General features: G+C 44.1%; 1 protein-coding gene across 1 annotated transcript in view; it reads right to left on the reverse strand.

The window, feature by feature from the left end:
* Positions 1–23,200, reverse strand: part of LOC115100224 (semaphorin-4D-like) — a 434,534-nt gene that overhangs the window by 21,601 nt on the left and 389,733 nt on the right. Inside the window, exon 18 of the mRNA XM_029618594.1 lies at positions 14,559–14,762. Within this exon, the coding sequence (XP_029474454.1) occupies positions 14,559–14,762 (204 nt within the window). The remainder of the gene's footprint in view (positions 1–14,558; positions 14,763–23,200) is intronic.

Here is a 23,200-nt window from a genome sequence, read left to right on the forward strand (position 1 = left end):
AACAGGATGCTGGGCTTGATGGACCCTTGGTCTGACCCAGTTGAGGCATGTTCTTATGTAACTGAAAATCACTTTGTTAATGCAAACAAAACACACACTTTCAAGTGTCTTTATGCCAATGACAGAAGTCTAAAAAGTAAAATGGGAGAGAGTTAGAGTGTATAGCAGAGAATGATGAGATGGACATAATTGCCATCTCAGAAACCTGGTGGAAAGAAGATAAACAATGGGACAGTGCTATACCAGGGTACAAATTATATTGCAATGATAGAGAAGATCAATTTGGTTGGGGGTGGCACTTTATGTATGGGAGGCCATAAAATCCAACAGGATAAAGTTCATATAAGAGATTAAATGCACAATAGCATCTTTATGGGTTGAAATCTCATGTGTGTTGGGTAAGAGTTGATAGGAGTATACTACTGTCCATCTGGAAAAAATGATGAGAGATGATGAAATGCAAAGAGAAATTAGGGAAAGTAATCAATTTGGCAATGTAGTAATAATGGAAGATTTCAATTATCCCAATATTGACTGGATAAATCTAACATCAGGACATGCTAGAGAGGTAAAGCTTCTGAATGGAATAAATGAATGCTTCATGGAACATTTGGCTCAGGAACCTACGAGAGAGGGAGCTATTTTAGATCTATTTCTTAGTGGAACGCAGGATTTGGTGAAAGAGATAATGGTGGTAGGGCCACATGGCAATAGTGATCATAACATGATCAAATTTGAACTAATGACTGGAAGTGGGACTTTAAGATCATGAGAGGTCTTGAACAAGTAGATGTGAATCAGTTATTTACACTTTCAAATAATAGAAGGACTAAGGGGCATTCCATGAAGTTAGCAAGTAGCACATTTAAGACTAATCGGAGAAAATTCTTTTTCACTCAACGCACAATAAAGCTCTGGAATTTGTTCCCAGAGGATGTGGTTAGTGCAGTTAGTGTAACTGGGTTCAAAAAAGGTTTGGATAAGGTCTTGGCGGAGAAGTCCATTAACGGCTATTAATCAAATTTACCGTATTTTTCGCTCCATAAGACGCACTTTTTTCCCCCCAAAAGTGGGGGGGAAATGTATGTGCGTCTTATGGAGCGAATATAAAAAAAAAAAAAAAATCTAACACCCCCCCCCCCCTCCCGACTCCCCCAAGACCTGCCGGCTTAATTTACTGCAACCCCCCACCCTCCTGACCCCCCCCCCCAAGACCCGCCGACTTAATTTACTGCCACCCCCCACCCTCCTGACCCCCCCAAGACCTGCCAAACGTCCCTGGTGGTCCAGCGGGGGTCCAGGAGCGGTCCGGGAATGATCTCCTGGGTGTGGGCTGTCGGCTGCCAGTAATTAAAATGGCGCCGACGGCCCTTTGCCCTCTATATGTCACTGGGACCGACCGCTGCTATTGGTCGGTCTCAGTGACATAGAGAGGGCAAAGGGTCGTCGGCGCCATTTTGATTACTGGCAGCCGACGGCCCACGCCCAGGAGATCGTTCCTGGACCCCCGCTGGACCACCAGGGACGTTTGGCAGGTCTTGGGGGGGTCAGGAGGGTGGGGGGTGGCAGTAAATTAAGTCGGCGGGTCTTGGGGGGGGTTGCAGTAAATTAAGTCGGCGGGTCTTGGGGGGGTCAGGAGGGTGGAGGGTTGCAGTAAATTAAGTCGGCAGGTCTTGGGGGGTCAGGAGGGTGGGGGGTTGCAGTAAATTAAGTTGGCAGGTCTTGGGGGGGTCAGGAGGGTGGGGGGTTGTAGTAAATTAAGTCGGCAGGTCTTGGGGGGGTCAGGAGGGTGGGGGTTGTTAATTTAAAGGGTTGGGTTTGGGGGGGGGAGGGGTTCCCAGAGAAAGAAACTTTTTCTGATCTGGGGAGTGGACCGAAATGGCCCTCCCCAGACCCGAAAACAAAATGGGGAGAAAAAAAAAAGCTATGCACTCCCCTAATTTGCTCCATAAGAAGCCCAGACGCAGAGCCGGTTTAGCACAATTTTTTTTTTTATTTCCCCCCTCTGAATCCTAGGTGCGTCTTATGGTCAGGTGCGTCTTATGAAGCGAAAAATACGGTACTTAGGGAATAGCCACTGCTATTAATTGCATAAGTAGTGTTTGGGTAATTGCCAGGTTCTTGTGGCCTGGTTTGGCCTCTGTTGGAAACAAGATGCTGGGCTTGATGGACCCTTGGTCTGACCCATCATGGCAATTTCTTATGATCAATATGTAAATCTACAGTTTTAACACTAAAGTTTCAAAAGGGAAATTTTGATAAAATGAGGAAAATAGTTAGAAACAAACTGAAAGGTGCATCTGCAAAGGTTAAAAGTGAACAACAGGCATGGACATTATTTAAAAATATCATCTTAGATGGGCAGTCCAGATGTATTCCATGCATTAAGACAAGTAGAAGGAAGGCTAAACAATTACCAGCATGATTAAAAGGTGAGGTGAAAGAGGCTATTTTAGCCAAAACAATGTCCTTTAAAAATTAGAAGAATCCATCTGAAGAAAATAGGAAAAAGCATAAGCATTGTCAAGTTAAATATAAAACATTGATACAACAACTCCTGTGAGGGAGTAGGAAGGACCGTTAGATGATCGAGGGATTAAAGGGGCTCTTAAAAAAGATAAGGCCATCTCAGAAAAAACTAAATGAATTTGCTTTAGTGTTTACTAAGGAGAATGTTGGGGAGATACTGGTTCCAGAGATGGGTTTCAAAGGTGATCATCTGGATGAACTGAACTAAATCATGGTGAACCTGGAAGATATAGTAGGCCAGATTGACAAACTAAAGATTAGTAAATCACCTGGACTGGATGGTATGTACCCCAGGGTTCTGAAAGAACTAAAAAAAATGAAATTTCAGATTTATTTGTAAAAATTTGTAACCTATCATTAAAATTGTCAATTGTACCTGAAAACAGGAGTGTGACCAATATAACACAATATTTAAACAGGGCTTGAGATCACTTGGGGAACTATAGACCAATGAACCTGACTTTAGTGCCAAGAAAAATAGTAGAAGCTATTCTAAAAAACAAAATCACATAACATATAGAAAGTCATGGTTTAATGGAACACAGCCAGCATGGAGTTATCCAAGGGAAGTCTTGCCTCACAAATCTTCTACAATTTTTGAAGGGGTTAAAAGACATGTGGATAAAGGCGAACCAATATATGTGTATTTGGATTTTCAGAAGGTATTTCATAAAGTCCCTCATGAGAGGCTTCTAAAGAAAACTAAAAAGTCATGGGATAGCAGGCGATGTTCTTTCGTGGATTGCAAACTGGTTATAAGACAGGAAACAGAGAGTAGGATTAAATGGTCAATGCTCTCAATGGAAAAAGATAAACAGTGGATTGCCTTCGGGATCTGTACGTGGAATGGTGCTTTTCAATTTATTTATAAATGATCTGGAAAGGTATATGATAAGTGAGGTGATCAAATATGCAGGTGACAAAATTATTCAGAGTAGTTAAATCACATGTGGATTACAATAAATTGCAGGAGGATATTGCGAGATTGGAAAATTGGGTGTCCAAATGGCAGATGAAATTTAATGTGGACAAGTGCAAGATGATGCATATAGGGGAATATAACCCATTCTTTAGTTACACAATGTTAGGCTCCAGATTAGGAGTTACCACCTAGGAAAATGATTTTGACGTCATTGTGGATAATACATTGAAATTGTTGGCTCAGTGTGCTGTGACAGTCAAAAATGTAAACAGAATATTGAGAATTATTAGGAAGGGAATGGTAAAGAAAATGGAGAATTTCATAATGCCTCTGTATCACTCCATGATGAGACCGTACTTTGAGTGCTGAGTGCAATTCTGGTTGCCACTTCTCAAAAAAGATAAAGTTACACAGAAAGTACAGAGAAGGGCAACCAAAATGATAAAGATATGAGATCTATAAAATCATGTGAGGACTAGAACGAGTAAATGTGAATTGGTTATTTAATCTTTCAGATAACAGAAGTATTAGGGGGCTCTCCATTAAGTTAGCAAGTAGCATATTGAAAACAAATTGGAGAATTTTTTTTTTACTCAATGCACAATTAAGTTCTGGAATTCATTGCCGGATGATGTGGTTAGGGAAGTTAGTGTAGCTGGATTTTAAAAAGGTTTGGATAAGTTCCTGGAGGAGAAGTTCATAAACTGTTATTAAAGAAGTTGACTTAGGACATAACCATTGCTATTACTGGCATTAGAAGCATGGCGTCTATTTAATGTTTGTGTACTTGCCAGATGACTGTAACCCAGATTGGCCACTGTTGGAAACAAGATGCTGGGCTTTATGGACCCTCGGTCTGACCCAGTATGGCAGCTTCTTATATTCTTATGTTCTTTACATAGTGGACCCACCTGAAGGAGTAAAATCAGTGAAAAGCAATGTAAGAAAACTCAAGGAGTGGTCGAAGGTTTAGCAGCCGGGATTCAATGCCAAGAAGTGCATAGTCATGCATTTGGGTTGCAGCAATCTATTGAAGCTGAATGCTAAGGGTGTCAAAAGACCAAGGTGCACAGACTGGGAAAGAGACCTTGGAGTGATAGTGTCTTATCTGAAAGCTGCAAAGCAATGTGACAAGGCAGTGCCTGAGCTAGTGGGATTCTGATCTGCATAGAGAAGGGTAATCAGCAGGAAAAAGGAGGTGATAATGCCTCTGTACAGGTTGTTGGTGAGGCCTCATCTGGATTACTGTGTTCAGGTCTGCAGATTGTATCTCAAAAGGGATATATAGACAGGATGGGAGCACGGTCCAGAGAAAGTCAACAGAAATGGTATGAAGTCTGCATCAGATGACTTATGAGAGAGATTTGAGGACCTACATACGTATACCCTGGTGAAGAGGAGAGAGGGAAGATATGATAAACTTTCAAATACCTGAAAGGAATTAATGATTCACATAAATCAAACCTTTTCTGATAGAAAGGAAGTTGTAGAATAAGCGATCATGATATGAAACTCCAAGGGTTAAGCTTAGAAACATTATCAGAAAATATTTCTCCATATAAAGGGTTGGTGGATGCATGAAATGGCCTCCCAGAAGATGTGGTGAAGACAGAATGGGGCGGATTTTAAGAGCAGGGCCTTGCGCGCCGGTGCGCCTATTTTACATAGGCCGCCGGCGCGCGCAGAGCCCCGGGACTCGCGTAAGTCCCGGGGTTTTCCGAGGGGGGCGTGTCGGGGGCATGTCGGGGGCGGGGCCGATCGGCGCGGCATTTTCGGGGCGTGTCGGCGGCATTTCGGGGGCGGGCCTGGGGGTGTGGTTTCGGCCCGGGGCGGTCCGGGGGCGTGGCCGCGCCCTCCGGAACCGCCCCCGGGTCGCGTCTAGGTGCGCCAGTGGCCCACTGGCGTGCAGGGATTTACTTCTCCCTCTGGGAGGCGTAAATCCCCCAACAAAGGTAGGGGGGGTTTAGACAGGGCCGGGGGGGTGGGTTAGGTAGAGGAAGGGAGGGGAAGGTGAGGGGAGGGCGATAGCGAATTCCCTCCGAGGCCGCTCCGAAATTGGAGCGGCCTCGGAGGGAACGGAGGTAGGCTGCGCGGCTTGGCGCGCGCCGGCTACACGAAATCGGTAGCCTTGCGCGCGCTGATCCAGGATTTTAGCGGCTACGCGCGTATCTACTAAAATCCAGCGTACTTTTGTTTGCGCCTGATGCGCCTACAAAAGTACGCGAGGGCGCCCTGTTTGAAAATCTACCCCAATGATAATAGAATTCAAAAGTGTGTGGGATAAATGCAGAGGATCCCCAGTAGCTAGAGACTAGAAATTAAGAAATGGGGTAATAATCTCCACTAACTTTAGGAAACATTTCTGCATGGAGAGTGACCTGTTAGGAGCGGCAGTTACTACCCTAAGCAACTTGCTGGGCAGACTAGATGGACCATTTGGATTTTTATCTGCTATCATTCACTATGTTACTATGTTGTTTCAGATTCATAAAAGTAAGTAAATCTAAAATTCATATCCAAACATTGTAGTAGTTCTGCATCTATGGATGAGGGTGATGGTGGGGAAAGGGGAGTTGTTCTGTGGATGCAGCGTATATGTTTTGAGAACTGGAGGTGCAGGGTTTATATTAGGGATCTATTCCATCCTGTATGTGCCCTAGATTTCACCTCATTTAGGATAGTTAGTTGAATGATGCAATCAAATTTATTTATTTAGATTTATTTTAATTTAAATGGTAGTTTTACTGGGTGGCTGAAACTGGCCAAGGGGTTTCTTTATTGCACAGAAGGCTCTTATGACCTTTTTCTTATAGTGTCACACTTTAAATCACACTGCACTATGGCAACCCACACAGTTCAAAGTAGGACACTCCAGCCCCGGGCTGCACAGGTATGGGGTGTGATGAGGGGACTGAAGGGAGTGCAGAATGTGAGTCAGAGGAAGACTCGATGTCAGAAGAAGTGTTGTGAGTGGATAATCCCTTCCTCTCCTAAAACCAGATCCTGCTTTTCTTCTTCCCCATCCATGTTCCATCTAGAAGATTCTGTTACAATTGTTAATTTGTAGGCTGATGCCACCTAGTGGCTAATCATTATATATCACAGTTTTTCTACTTCTTGCCTCTGTTGTTACGTTAATCTTGTGTTGCTTGCTGGATAAATAGACCATGATACCTGTTCACTAGCAAGTTTCAATTGTCTTTTATTTCTACCTATGAAACATGGTGTCAGAAGTATATGAACCTGTCTTGCTTCCCTACATCTGAAGAAGAGTGTTTCCAGAGTGCAGTGGGCTCATGAACTGTGAGCAGAAGGCAAGGCTTGCAGTGGTATTCCCCACTGGAAGGATCCCTGTGTCCCAGGGCTGCAAGTAGGCTTTTATCACCTCTGCAGGGCCCAAATGTAACCACTGGTGAAAGTGGGATTACAAAAATGGTCCACAAACAGGGACCCGGAGGGGGAGTGAGTCTTTTTGGTCTGCACCTGTATTTTTCTGTGTTTTTCTCAAAAATATTGTCTTTCTGCATTTTGGGACCGTTTGGGATTTAAGTTTCCTGTGAAAATTCAAAATAGACACTATTCCCACCAGCAGGCTTATTTATTTATTTTTTTATTTATTTATTAATTTCTATACCGGCTTTCACGACCAAAGGTTGCATCAAGTCGGTTTACATTTAACAAGTCGTGTAATAAACATAGAACTAGGGTAATTGAACTGGTGCAGAAAATAATAGTTACAATGAACAAGGAAATTACCAACTGGGATAGGAGGAGAAAAGAGAAAAGGGACAGGAATATTTACATAGTAAAACGCATTTACAGTGAATATTTACATAGTATGCATAGTATGCATACTATGTAATAGTATGCATACTATGCATACTATGCATACTATTACTATGCATAGTATTTACATAGTATGCTTCAGTGAAGAGGATCATGTGGACAACAGCGCAAGCGTCCCCACAGAGGAGTTGGTGAGGTCTGCAAGGGCCAATCCTGACAAGAGAACAGGGTGGAAGAGACTGAGGGAATACTCTGGATGTGGATGCCATCTTGGAAGGACACGAGCGAGGAGCCAGAAAGTGAGACTGTGCCATTGGAACCTAAGAAGCTGAGGGAGAAGACTGCAAAGGAATTGTCTGGTGGATTGGCATAGCCAAATCACTCGGTGAAAATGACTTACTACCAGTGACAGAGGCTTGTTGGAACCTAGAAGCTGTTTTTTTAATTTAAGTGTTGGACTATGTTACTAAAGCTTTCTATATTTTTTCTGCTTTTACCGGACTGAATTTTTTTTTTTTTTACTTCAACAATAAATTCTGTCTTTTGTTTTGGAACAACTCTTGGGAGTATAGACTGTTTTCCTTTTGGTTATTCATGGAGAGGGGAAGATAGAGAGAGAATGTGTGTGTGAGTTATAGGGAGGGATTCTGGGTGTGTACCTGTGTATGAGAGAGAGAGACAGAGGAAAAGTGTATGTACAGTATCTATGTGGGCCTAAGTGACACTGCTCTCCCTTTCCCTTGAAGCCCCTCCTGTGCCACCTGTGGGCGCTGATGATGCTTCCATGTTGAACCCTCCTCTGCAGGGCCAGATTTATGCAGAGGCAACACAGGCCTCAGGCCCTGGGTGCCAAATTATGAAGGTGCCCAAAATCTGGGACTCCTCCCACCGCTCTCTGCTTTCCAGGGGGAGGGGAGGGAACACCTTGCCTTAAGTCCTCTGCCTATGGGTGCTGCCATCTTAAATCCAGCCTTGCTCCTTTGCCCCACCTTCCTTGAGCCTCTTTTCATGCTGCAGCTTACCACCTGGACCTTTCAGCCAGGCCACCAGCTGGCCATAAAAAGGACCTCGATCCCCCGAATGCCTCTTGCTGTCAATGGGGCCTTCGCCACAGCCATCCAGTAGGAACGCTATGTGGCTGCTCAGCACCCCATATAGCAAAATAGCCTCTCTGCAGGAGAGGGTGGACAGTGTGATGTCACGGTGACTTCATTACATGTGAAAGCCTGGGGAGAACATTTTCCCCAAAGTCCAGAAGTGGAACATACTTAAAGCTCCCTTTTGTGTTTGTACTGTCGTGAAAGACCGTTATCTAGGTAATGTTACTCGAATAACTTTAGCGGAGTATATTCACTGGGAGACTTGTCCCGATGAATATCCATGACAAGCTATTTGACTAACTTTAGCCAGATAATTTGTTTGCTCACAGCTTACTGAATATGGACTTCTAAGTTTTTAGCGCAAAGATTTTTTTTTTTTTACTGCACACAAAACAAGTTTCCTTCTGATGTAATAAGATGATATACACTGCACCCAGTAGTTAAAAACTCAACACCAAAATACAAACGAACTGGGAAAACAATAGTAAAGTTAAAAAAAAAGTGAGCTAAAATGGTAGTTAGTTTTTCACTTTGCTACTGATTTTAACTTCAGTAGTTATCTGGAAGTGAAGTTTAAGTCATGCCTCTAACCATTTAATTAAAAAACATTTGAAGCTTTCTGTTCCAGGGAGCCCCAGTCCAAGGCCCCCCACCCTTCAGTTCAGAAAGCCTGAGTCCAGGGCCCTTATCTGAGTCCTGAACCCAGAGCACCTCACAATCCCTCCCACTCTAACTTCTCCACCCACTAAAGCTCCCAAGCCCCTAATGCACACCCCATTCAGCCCACCCACCCACTTAGCCCCTCAACCCAGCCTCCAATGTACTGAGGCCCCTAACTTACTGACATCCCACTGAACTTCCATACCCACTAATGCCCTAATACACGTCAATAACACAATCCACTGAACCCCACTGACCCCCCCCCAAACACACATCAATGACTCCAAGACCCAATAATATACCTCACTGACTCCCCCCCCCCCCCAAACCCAGTAAGGCACCTCAATCCATTAAACCAAAAATATGTCCCACTAACCCCCAAACTCAATAACATACCCCATTGACCTTAAGCACCACTGTACCCTACTGACCCCCAAACCTATTGACATACCCCACAGAGTCCCAAAACCTATCATATACCCCACTGATCCCCTTAATCCACTATCATACCCACTGGCCCTGAACTTACTAATATACCCTAATGACCCCAAAACTCAAACATACTCACTGAACCACAAACCCACTAACAGCTCTACTAATGCCCTCAACTGACCAATGCATTCCCTAAAGTCCTCCAATTGACCATGCAATAGAGGCAATGCAGGCAAACAGATCTCATATATATTCATTGTGGAAATCATGAAAACCCAGCTGGGTTGGAGCCCTTGAGGACCAGGTTTGGGAACTCCTGGTCTAAACTAACCACAATTGCTGCTGAAAGAATTGCCTACTTATTCCAGCAGCAACTATCTTTAATCTAGCATCCCGCTAAGCTAAACATCTGCGACTGAGTTGTATTTTTTTACATGGCTGTAGCAGAAAAAAGAGTGGAGGGGAATGGAGGCACTAGGGGATTGTGTTAGTTTGGGGTCAGTGGAATACATTAGTGACTTGGGGTATTGTTAGTGGGCTGGAGACATTAGAAGGTAATAGGGGGTACATTAGTGAGACTGGGGGCTCAGTGAGATGTTGATGGGAATGGGGGTTATTGAGCTTAGAAAGTAGGGACCATAGTGGGAATCCTGAATTCAGGCTTCCCACCTTTGAGGGCTCATATCCAGGCATTCTGGGTACAGGAACTCTAAAGTCAGGCTTTCAGGATGCTGGGGCCCCTGGACTTGGGTTCCCACGTACAGATGCCCTGACTCTTGGACTTCCCAGGTACAGGGGGCCATAGTTCCTGCACTTCCTGGGCACAGAGCCCTAGACTTGGAACTCTGAGGCCTGGGGGTCCATGATGGAGTCCTGAGGCTTGGAAGTTCCCAACTTGGAGATCCCATGTCCAGGAGGTCCTAACTTAGGGATCCCAGATCTGTGGGTGGCTGAATTTTTATTTTTTTTTTTAACTTCCATTTACTTCCTAGGAAAGTAAATGGAATTTATACTTTACTGCACCTCCAGGAGTGAAGTAAAGAATTGGTGGTGGTAAAAGGGAAATAAAAAGGTAAATAATTTGAAGCACAATTTACAACATTTGATGTAGTTCTATATGCATGCAGGTCATTATCATATATTTACATGCAAAGTGTGTTAAAATTAGCTCACTTATTTTTACTTCCTATTTAGTGCACATTTTTATGTGCTAAAACATTTATTACATGGGAAGTAATTTTAGCACACAAAAATGGGTACTACATCCTAAATAAGCCAATGCTTGAATCATAGAAAAGCACAGAAATGTGATGGCAGAAAAAAACAAAACTCTATAGCCTATCTAGTCTGCCCATCCATCCAAATAATTCAGCTTTACAATTCTCATTACTTCCTCCAAGGGCCCCTGTGTTTATCCCTACCCATGCTTTCATGAATTTTTATCTCCATCACCTTCACTGAGAGTCTGTTCCATGCATTCACTACCTTCTTTGTAAAGAAATATTTCCAAAGATTACTCCCGAGTCTACCCCCTTTCACCCTCATCACATGACCTCCTCGTTCTAGAACCTCCTTTCTGTTGAAAGAGTTATCCTCCTGTTCATGGAAACCTTTTAGATATTTAAATGTCTCTATCATATCACCTCTATCTCACCTTTCCTCTAAGGCAGGGGTGGGCAATTCCGGTCCTCGAGGGCTGCAAACCAGTCGGGTTTTCAGGATATCCTTAATGAATATGCATGAGAGAGACCTGCATACACACTGCCTCAGTTGTATGCAAATCTATTTCATGCATATTCATTAGGGGTATCCTGAAAACCAGACTGGTTTGCAGCCCTCGAGGACCGGACTTGCCCACCCCTGCTCTAAGGTATACATGTTTAAATCCTTAAGTCTGTCCCCATATGCTTTACAACAAAGACCACACCTTCCTGGCTGACTACCTTGATCATTTTATTACATCAACCCATAAATAATATGATTCTATATATTGATACCCAAGAAACCCTACCAAATAGAGCTCTTTCATTCTAATATATACCTAGCTCCATTAGGTCTCCATTTTATTTATGCAGATGACGTACAGGTTTACATCTCCAGTGAGAAACTGGGAGAACGACCTAACAAATCATTCAGTAAGTGTGCAAATTTTATTAATTCATGGATGTTTAAAAATGGACTATCCTTAAACATTGAAAAAAACTAATATACTTCTATGGATAGGAAAGAAATCCCTAATGGTGGCTGATCCTGTAATCTATTTTGAGGGTATATTCTTACCAATCTTATCAGAGGTACATAGTCTGGGGATAATGTTGGATTCTGCTCTTACAGTGAAATTTCATATGTCAGTTTTATTTATTTAAAAGTATTTATATACCGCTTTTATAAATTCAAATTAGTCAAAACAGTTTACATAAAAACATGCATAATAAAAACATATTTCTTAAACAAGATGCCTTCTATAAGCTAAGAATGTTAAGATCTTTGAAATTATTCTTCCAATAGGTTTGTTTGGATTAGTTTTTCAATCCTTGGTATTATGGCATATTGATTTTTGTGCAACACTCCTGGTAGGTTTACCAGCTGGTACAGAATGCTGCAGCCTGTATTTTGTTGGGATGTCAAACAATGACCATATAATGCTAGCTTTACAGATCCTATACTAGTTGCCCATTAAATGGCGGGCTAAGTTTCATTTATTAGTTACTATACACAACTCTGAAGATAGTTGTGTCCTTAAAAACAATAGATCGTTATGTTCTCAAGCTACCAGGCTTTTAAACAAACTCTCGCTGGATATAGGAATGTCAGCCCAAACGCATTCTAGAGCATTCTTATTTGCAGCGCCTGTGATCTGGAACAGCTTACCTGGTCATCTTAGAGAAGTTGATCTAAAGATGTTTATTTATTTATTTATTTATTTATTTATTTATTTAATTAAAATATTTCTATACCGGCCTTCATGAATGGGATTCATATCAGGCCGATTTACATGGAACAGGGGAAAACCAAAAGTAAAAATAAAACCAAAGTAAACATAAATAAGAAAGGTCGAAAAATCAAAGTTACAATAAACAGGGGTATTGAACTTGGGAGCTAGTGTAGCTAGGAATAAGTGAAGTAGGAGTAAGAGCGATAGAGATTAACTAGGTAATTATCATATAATATGTTATGAAATTAATAGACATTAAGTTCCTTGATCTGGGTATGACGAGTTAATTTGTGTTAGGGGAAGGCTTGGAGGAAAAGCCACGTCTTAAGTTTCCTTCGGAAGGTGTGGAGGCATGGTTCCAGTCTTAGCTCAGTCGGTAGTTTGTTCCAGAGGACTGGTCCTGCTGTAGAGAAGGAACGTTCTTTGGTGGTTGTTAGCCGGGTGGATTTGGTAGGTGGGACTTGCAGCATTCCTTTATATGCCTCTCTGATGGCATATAAATGGCATTTAAGCAGGGGGTCAAAACCTATATAAGGAGGCTTATAGTTAAATGCAGAGAATGATTATATACTGATATTTTGTATGTTTGTTTGTTTAATTTTCTTTTAATTGTAGCTTTACTATGAGTGTTTTAATGTGATCTGCCTATATAAATATTCAATTTTGAAGAAGTGGAATATAAATATTTTAAATATACAACAAATTACAGACACTGAAAAAATGGGTTGTGGACAAAAGTAGTTCAGTGGCTGACCATAGGAATTAATTTGCACAAATAAAAGATACTGAAAAAATGTGGACTGAAGAATGGTCTTTTGTGTGAATTTGGGGGTATAGATTCATGTTCAGAGGGGCACGTCCATATTGGTGATGGGAAGAGAGGTATGCCCAGAATGAAAGATCCAATGTATCTGATTGCCCCGTTTGGGGGACTCCAATACTTGCTCTAAAATGTCCCACTGTAATTCTTCGAAGGATTGTGCTCCAAGCAGTGTTCCACCAGAGGAGCTTGGATCTTCCTAGTGCTTTCTAGAGATCCAAGCTCCGCTGATGGGACACTGCTTGGAGCACAATCCTTCGAAGAATTACAGTGGGGCATTTTAGAGAAAGTATTGCAATTACCCAAAGGAGGCGATCAATTGATACACAAACTCCAGTGAACAATTTTAGATATTTTCTCTTAGGGATTAAACATGGAAGTAGAATAGTATTCTATAATTTAATACTTATTAATAGCTTGCTATAACTGTTATCATATTATCATAGAAAATGGCTACGGCACCTAGGGTCCGCTTCTGGCTTTGGTTTGATGCCAATAGGTTTTGATGCCAACAGGCATCAAAACCAGGATGGTTCCAGGATGGTGAACTGTTTCTTTTTTGCAAGCAGCACCTTTTGCATACAAATCATGTGTTTTATACTATGAAATTACATTTGTTTTATAGAATTTATGCCAGTTAAAATGATGATAATGCTGGTGGATCATTATTGAATAGTTTTGAAAGACCCCCCTGATGCGGATTAACATTTCAAAAGGCAGTCTGTGTTAGGGACGGAAGAGCTGTTGGACACACAACTAAGATAAATTATTTTATTTCCAAGTTCTTAAAAACGAAAACTAAAAAAAAAAATTGGGCTTTTGATTTAAACCATATGATTATTGAGGTTTATATTGGGAGTGCCTATTCTGATGGTCTGTAGGATCAATATTATAATAGTTTATGGTTGAAAGACATGGGGTTTGTCTTCTCTAATTATCCCATACTCTCTCAAATTCTGTGAGCATTTTGGCTTCTACCACCTTCACTGGGAGGCTGCTCCATGCATCAACCACCCTCTGTCTGAAAAAAATATTTCCTAATGTTGCTATCTGATCTTAACCCCCCCTTTAAAGCAGATATACAATAGGCCTTCAGTTGCAGCTGCCAGATATTCACTCCATTCTCTGAGTTCCCCAGTTACAGCAGTTCTTTGGCAAAAGGATGCAGGCCATTGTTCCTACCATAGCTTGGTACAAATGTGTTTGTCAACCAGCCAGTAACTGTCACCTGCAAAGGAAAGCCTCAGAACATGAACCCAACGCTGCTGCTTGGATAATCATGCCAATTGTAAAATAAGCATTTAAATACCATTCCAAAAACTTAAAGCTGAACAAAATATAACGAACAAAACATGGCCATCGCGTGATTTTTACCTTCTACTATGATAAGGACTTTGGAGGTCTGATTTCCAGATTTGGAGATGACAGAGCAATGATATTCCGAATCTGCTGTTGCAACATCTTTCACCCAGCTCAGAACATGCACTTTGCCACCAGCCAGGGTATGCGATTGCTCAGTTACACAGCTAGCCATTCTTTCTCCATTCTTTTCCCAAACAAAATGCACATCTTTGGGACCTGTTGGAATAAATGAATTTGTTGCATGATAAAGTTCTTTCTTTTTTTTTAAACCAAGAAACATGAAAACTTTAATATATGTTAATACTATGGAACTGTATTGTTATGTACTGTAATCCTTGAATTGCAAATTGCTGCTTGTGAGGTACAAAGTGTAGAAAAAGGAGACACTTCCCGCCTCTTACATGGTTCACCCTCCAGCTAGCATACTTGGGACTAGAACCAAGGGGCCCTTGAAAACTATGGTGAGCTACTAACCTGCAGGTCGATCCAGTAAAGTTCAGTTGAAGATTTCTCGTCTGTAACGAGCTCGCTGCGCACAATTCGGACGCGTAAGGCAAACCAGCGATACAGTCTCCAATTTTGCGCATCCGTAGTGCTTCTTAAAACAGACGCGTAACCCTTCCCGCACCCGGCATGTAAATGAACGAATTAGCTGTATAATGAAGGAATTAGCTATTCCCCTCCGATACCGTAACGCGCGCTCAGGTTCTCTCATTAGTAACGCACTGTTTTGCCGCGGCCGTAACGTGTTAGTTTACCGCCTCCCCCTAGTAGGAGTTAGGACTGTGAGTCTAGTAATAAATCCATCGACACCGCTTAAGATACTCAAAAACAATAAAACACAATTTAAAAAAAAAGCGATACAGAGATGATCGAGAAAATGTAATGATGTGGGACACATAAAACCTGTCAGAAGAAAAAATAAAAATTTTTAAATACCTGTCGGAGGGCCGCGTGGGTCCAGGCGGCCGGCGTGGGTCCAGGCGGCGGGAGCCGGGTGGTCGCGTGTTAAATCTAGGCCGCGGGCGGGTGGGCGCCTGTTCCGGGCAGCGGCGGCGGGGGGACACGCGTTAGTTCGAGACGGCCGGCGGGCGGTCGCGTGTTAAATCTAGGCCGGGTCCGCACAGGCGCGCATTCACTGCCGGTGGGGGCTGCCTCTCCCGGCAGCCCCCACCGGCAGTGAATGAATGAATGCGCGCCTGTGCAACCCCTGCGATTGGGCGCTCAAGGCGTGACGTCACGGCATGTGACTGCCTTGAGCGCCGAATCGCAGGGGTCGCACAGGCGCGCATTCATTCACTGCCGGTGGGGGCTGCCGGGAGAGGCAGCCCCCACCGGCAGTGAATGAATTCATTCATCCAGGCGGAGGAGCCGGCTGCTTTCGCCACCGGCTCCTCCGCCTGGATGAATGAATGCGCGCCTGTGCGACCCCTGCGATTCGGCTCTCAAGGCGTGACGTCACGGCATGTGACTGCCTTGAGCGCCGAATCGCAGGGGTCGCACAGGCGCGCATTCATTCACTGCCGGTGGGGGCTGCCGGGAGAGGCAGCCCCCACCTGCAGTGAATGAATTCATTCATCCAGGCGGAGGAGCCGGCTGCTTTCGCCACCGGCTCCTCCGCCTGGATGAATGAATGCGCGCCTGTGCGACCCCTGCGATTCGGCGCTCAAGGCAGTCACATGCCGTGACGTCACGCCTTGAGAGCCGAATCGCAGGGGTCGCACAGGCGCGCATTCATTCACTGCCGGTGGGGGCTGCCGGGAGAGGCAGCCCCCACCTGCAGTGAATGAATTCATTCATCCAGGCGGAGGAGCCGGCTGCTTTCGCCACCGGCTCCTCCGCCTGGATGAATGAATGCGCGCCTGTGCGACCCCTGCGATTCGGCGCTCAAGGCAGTCACATGCCGTGACGTCACGCCTTGAGAGCCGAATCGCAGGGGTCGCACAGGCGCGCATTCATTCACTGCCGGTGGGGGCTGCCGGGAGAGGCAGCCCCCACCGGCAGTGAATGAATTCATTCATCCAGGCAGAGGAGCCGGCTGCTTTCGCCACCGGCTCCTCCGCCTGGATGAATGAATTCATTCACTGCCGGGAGAGGCAGCCCCCACCGGCAGTGAATGCGCGCCTGTGCGGACCCTGCCTAGATTTAACACGCGACCACCCGCCGGCCGTCTCGAACTAACGCGTGTCCCCCCGCCGCCGCTGCCGCCGCCCGGAACAGGCGCCCACCCGCCCGCGGCCTAGATTTAACACGCGACCACCCGGCTCCCGCCGCCGCCGGCCGCCTGGACCCACGCGGCCGTCTGAAACTAACGCGCGTCCACCCCTCGCCGCCCGGAACAGGCGCCCACCCGCCCGCGGCCTAGATTTAACACGCGCCCACCGGCCCCCCGGATCCCGCCGGCCGCCTGGACCCACGCGGCCCTCCGACAGGTATTTAAAAATTTTGATTTTTACACTTCCTGGTACCTGTCATTTCAAATGTCATTTGAAATGACAGGTACCAGCGCACCCTGGTTACTGTATAGGCGCTGTATTAAGCGCCTATACAGTAAAATGGGTTACGCGGCCATAACCCTTCCCTACCGCTTTAAAGCCGCGGCATGCATTTGCATGCGATTAGAGGAGAGTATCGGGGAGTTAGTGAAGAGAACTGTGCGTGCGGGGAGGAAGGGTGCGCCTGACACTACCGCACTGTTTCTACCGCGGCCTTACTGGATCGACCTGCTGGATAGCCTCATCATATTATCTAATTCAGTTAAAAATCTACTGCCCTGAGCTGCATGTGTAACATCTTGCCACCACCAATAGCTGTGGAAGCCTACGTTTTGTACATAACGGTTTCCCAAATTCAAAAGGCATGCAAATTATACAAATTAAAAAAAAACCCCAGGCAAGTGACTTTCAGGTTTCCAGTATGGGAAATGTCCCCCGAGGATGTTCAATGTGGGGCTAAGAAGAAAGAAATCTCCTTGTTTAGCTTTTAAGTGAGCCTCAGAAGATCTTTTTACAGTAGAGAGACTTTCCTGCTTCCCGTGCAGTGCTGTTCTGCTACTTAAGATGCACTTCACACCTACTGAGGTATTCTCATTAGTGAATCAGTAAATGGCTGGGGTCCTATTATTGTTATTATTTTTTAATTTTTTTTAAAGTTTCAGTAATAAGATTGGCTTGATGGGCTCAGCAACAGCATGCAGGAAGTTAGATTTTCATTTGTGGTTTGGCAGGGCCAACGCTGACTGGCAGAGCACAGGCCATACCAGTAACAAACAGGCTCTGGCGCAAGCCGCAGTTCAAGCTCTTTCACCCAGGGATTGCTAATGCTGTCAGCCACTTTGTTCACAAGGCAGTAAGTCCTTCTTCTCTCTTACAGTGGGTTTCAACAATCTGTGACAGCCAAGCAACAACATGGCAAAATCTCATAATAATCCACATAATATTTATAGATCTGTAGCAGTGTGGTTGCTGGACTTCTCTCTCTCCCTCTCTAAAGGTAGTTCCTTTCTGAATAAGGATGAGGCTAAGCATGTGAGAAAAGTAACATGTATTGCACGAATATTCTTTACAATTCATATATTTCCAAAATATTCTCCATAGACTTTAATGAGAGAATTTCTGCGTGATGGGTGGAACATTGTAAATTTCACCAGATTTTGATGATTTATATAGAAAAAAGGGGAGGGGAATTTTCAAATATTGTGAAAAGGGAGAATGTATCTTCAAATAATATACATTTTCCCATTCAATTTTAACCTCCTCTTTCATTGGTGTAAACTATATTTATCACTAGAATCTGTTGCCTATCATGCAACCAGATTCTAATCTAGCTTCTGCTTTAACATTTTAGGACACATCCCTAGGCTGCTCAGTTTATTTCGGAGGCTCCTGCATGGGACAGTGTCAAAGGCTTTCCTGAAATCTAAATTTACTAGATCCACCACTCATTCCCAATCTCAATATTTGGTTACCTGGTCGAAGAAACTGATCAGATTTGTTTGATATGATCTTTACCTAGTAAAACTATATTGCCTTGGATCCTGTATTCAAGATACTCCACTATTCCCTCCTTTAGTAATGATTCCATTCGTTTATCACGCAATCACTGAGGTCAGAAGAGTTACCCACCTCCTGGCTCCTCCATACACCACTTGTATGAAGTGGGATGTCTGCCTGTTTGTAATCCTCTGGAATCACTTATATCACAAAAGAATCATTGGAAAGGAAACCTGCCTTCTGCTAAGGCTGCAGGCACATTGTATAATTAGAAATGATAACATCATTACTGTGATTATACTGCATTATTTACCATTTTCAAAATTTTAGATTTGATTTTATATCTAATTTACTTTACATGCCATAGCTCATATTGTTTAATAGCAAATTCAATGTCCTTAATGTAAACCCACTATTTTACTTGTCATCCTTGATCATGTTGCTTTCTTTGAACTGTAAGTATACATCAGGTATAAGCAATAACAAAACTACTATTTGAAAAGGTTTATACTCAGGAAACATGTATTAGCCAGATGTAATAAGTTTTTTTCTCATAGACTTGAAATGGGAAAAATCCTTTAGTGCATCTGGCCCATTGCTGGGATCGGCAAGATTTGAACCAATAAAAAGGCGGCTTGAGAGACAATTAAATGAGAAGCCACAGAAAGATAAAGAAGGTGTTAGAACCCATGGTCCCCAGCTGCTCTCTCCCCACCGAATGACTTACCAGCGTCCTGCTCTGTTTTCGCAGCAGAATGCCACCATTTACAATTTCAACCTATGTTGACTTTGTACTTTACACAGTGCCTCTGTAAACTATGGGAACGCAGAGGATGAATTAGAGTGCAACTACCACCAGTTTTCTATAGTACTAGAAATATTAATGTTGGCACCTAAGAAAGATTTAGGGAAAATGGCCCATATTATGAAGGTCATGAAAACTATTGAGCATATGAAATATGCAAGCTCCAAACAAACATCTTAAGTCAGCTTTTTATGTTCTTACATTCCAAATGCAGCAAAACAGGAAAAATAATATTCTGTAAAGAAGTGATGCACAAATACATGAAACAAATTATAAATACTAGAACTAAACTCAGACAGGCACAACGTTTGAGGTCAGGCCCTTGTAGTAACATGAGGGCTGGACAGACAGGCACAGCATTTGAGGTCAGGCCCTTATAGTGACGTAAGGGCTGGATGGGCAGGCACAGCGTTTGGGGTCAGGCCCTTGTAGTGATGTAAGGGCTGGATGGGCAGGCACAGCGTTTGGGGTCAGGCCCTTGTAGTGATGTAAGGGCTGGACAGTGGACAGACAGGCCCAGCAGTTGAGGTCAGGTACATGTGCTGATATTATCTGGAGCATATGAGGCAATTGGAGCTGCTGCAAGACTTTAAATTGCTTTTATTCATCTTGTCATTCACAGGTTCTGTGTTCTGTTCTGTTTGATCTGTCTTCCCTGCCTGGTCCTAATCCTCTCTGTTGTGGTTGTGGTTGTCCCTGTCCTTGCCCTTGTCTTGCCCTGTCTCCCTTGGCTTGACCTCAGCTTGTTCTCAGACCCTCCAGATTAACTCCTGGACCTATTCATTTGCCTTGGATCTGACCTATACCTATCTGCTGCCTGCCCTAACCTCTGGCCTGTCTACTGGATCTCGCTGTCCGCTGCCTGCATGATATTACCCCAGGGATCCAAGACCTGCCGGCCATCAGAACCCAAGGATTCAACCTGTGGGGGAGACTGTTGGTATATGAGAAGCCCACTTGGGGTAAATCTACCAGCTGTCGATGTAGGCTATATGGGCTTGCTCATACGGCTGCACTAACCACACCACAGCCCAAGGTTCCACGTCCCTAACAGAAGGTGATGTCTCCAGTGAATATATAAGACATTGGGGAGGAATATTAGACATGCCCCCTTCTGAACAAAGAACAGAACAGAGAAGGGCAGAACCCTAATCAATAGGGATGTGCAGACAAAAGGTTTATGTTCATAAGTCCATAAGTCGAAAAGGGGGGTCAATTTCGGTCAATATGGACATATGGAGAATTCCATAAGTTGAGTCTATGTCCATACGTGCACCGGTTCCCTAAATAAAAATTTAAACCCCTCACCCTCTTTCATCCCCCCCCCCCAAGACTTACCAAAATTCCCTGGTGGTCCAGCGGGGAGTCAGGAAGCCATTCCTCTATTCCTTTGCGAGGAGCACGTGACGTCCACGTCACGTCGGAGTGACGCGGCCGTCACGTGGTCCACAGCGGTTCCGCTCCCGGACCCCTCGTTGGACACAAACGGAACTTTTGGCCAGCTTGGGGAGGTCAGGAGGCCCCCCCAAGCTGGCCAAAAGTTCCATTTGTGTCCAATTATTTATTTATTTAGGATCAACGATCGCGATTTCCAACGTATTCAACATAGCTATGTTGAATAAGTTGGAAATCCGATCGTTTTCACCTCATCACTTTTTTAAGTTAAAAAAAAAAAAAGTAGCGTTTTACATATAAGTTCAAAACGAATGCACACCCCTACTAATCAACACTAAGATATAAAGAGCCAGTGGCTAGAAAGCTCAATAGTCTTCTAGGATGGTTTCTGACTCCTGCCATTGTATGTGGTCTACTGTTTCCTGGCTTCTGGACCCTGAATCTCTACAAATCAAGTATCTGATCTGTTTCCTGGCTTCAGACTGAAGAATTTCTGCATCTGCTTCTGGACCCTGGCTTGACTACTGTATTGAGCTGTAAAACTAAGATTAGTGGCTGCTTGGCCCCAGCAATGGCCACATGATGAGCAGGCAAGTGTACATTTATTTATTTATTTATTTAAATGCTTTTAAAATATACCGACATTCATAGGACATATCATGCCGGTTCACAATCAACATTGTAAAGGAGGAAGAGGAAATTACAAATAACAGGGAGGGGGGAGGTGGAGCAGTGAAGGAAAAAGGAGAGGATGGGGGTCAGGTGACAGTAAGCGCAGAAGTTGCGGGAAGGAGAAAGGTAGTGAAGTGCTAGGGGAGAGAGAAATTGATAGGAACTGTGTTAAAAAAAAACTGAGAATAAAAAATTAACAAATTTACAAAATCAGGAATTCCCTAGGATGCATCAACGGATTAGAAGGGGTAAGGGAATTGGAAGTGGCAGTGGAGGGGGTTTAGGTCTGATTGGAGTCAGGGTATGCTTGTAAGAAAAGCCAGGTTTTGATGCCTTTTTTGAAGTTGGGTAAGGAAGGTTCAAGGCGGAGAGACGTGGGAAGAGAATTCCAGAGGGAGGGGCCGGCTATGGTAAAGGCTCTCTCTCTGGTAGTGGAGTGGTCTGCTATTTTGAAGGGTGGGATGTGTACAGTGCCCGCCGTGGAGGCTCTGGATGGACGATTGGATGTACGGAAACGTGGTGTTTCCTTGAGCCATTCGTGGGTATTTTTGTGAAGCATGTTATGGAGTATTGTAAGGGTTTTGTATTTTATACGGAAAGGGATGGGGAGCCAATGCAGTTCTTTTAAAATGGGTGTGATGTGTTCTCTCTTACGAGTGTCTGTGATGATTCGTGCCATGGAGTTCTGCAAGATTTGTAGGGGTTTAATTGTGGCGTAGGGCAGGCCTAGGAGAAGTGAATTGCAGTAGTCTAATTTTGATAGGATTGTGGACTGCAATACAAGGCGAAAGTCTTGAAGGTGGAGGAGGGGTTTGAGCTTTTTGAGGATGTGGAGTTTATAGAAGCCGGTTTTTAGAAGGGATTTGATGTGTGGATGAAAATTAAGGTGTTTGTCTAATACAACACCTAGGTCTCTTATAGATGGCAGGATGGGGAGGGTTGTGGGGGTAGTTTTAGTAGAGGCCTGTGAGGTAACCTCGAGTTTGTTGGAAATGAGGATGATTTCAGTTTTTGCTGTGTTAAGAGCGAGTTGGAGGCTGTCTAAGAGAGAGTTAATGGAGGCAAGACAGGATTCCCAGAAGTTTAGAGTTTCTTGTAGGGTTTTTTGCATGGGGATGAGGATCTGTACATCATCCGCATACATGAAGAAATTGAGACCGAGGTTAGAAAGTAGATAGCAGAGGGGAAGAAGATATATGTTAAAGAGGGTGGAGGATAAGGAGGATCCTTGGGGGACACCCTGGAGGAGGGGTATGCGTGGGGACTCAGAGTTGTCAATGTTGACCAGGTATTCTCTATGGGTGAGATATGAGGTAAACCATGATAGTACAGTGCCAGAGATGCCGATTTCTGATAGCCGGGATAGGAGTATTTGGTGGTTGACAGTGTCGAAAGCAGCAGAGATATCTAGTATAGCGAGTAAGAATGAGGTTCCTTGGTCCATGCCTATATGTATGGTGTTGGTGACTGCCAGAAGGAGGTTTTCCGTATTGCGACCTTTACGGAAGCCGAATTGTGCGGGGTGCAGAATGTTGTGGTTTTCGAGGTAGTCAGAGAGCTGGGTATTGACAACCTTTTCAAGTATTTTAGATACAAAAGGGAGGTTGGATATAGGCCGGTAGTTAGAGGGGTCTTTGGGGTCTAAGGTGGGCTTTTTAGGAGGGGGCTTGACTATTGCAAGTTTGAGTGGGTCTGGGACCTTGCCATATGTAAGAGAGCAGTTGATCAAGTCAGATAGAAGTCTGGATATGGATGTGGGAGAAGATAGGAGGGTCTTAGAGGGGATGGTG

Source organism: Rhinatrema bivittatum, chromosome 1 (assembly GCF_901001135.1).
Source record: "Rhinatrema bivittatum chromosome 1, aRhiBiv1.1, whole genome shotgun sequence".
Lineage (NCBI taxonomy): Eukaryota > Metazoa > Chordata > Amphibia > Gymnophiona > Rhinatrematidae > Rhinatrema > Rhinatrema bivittatum.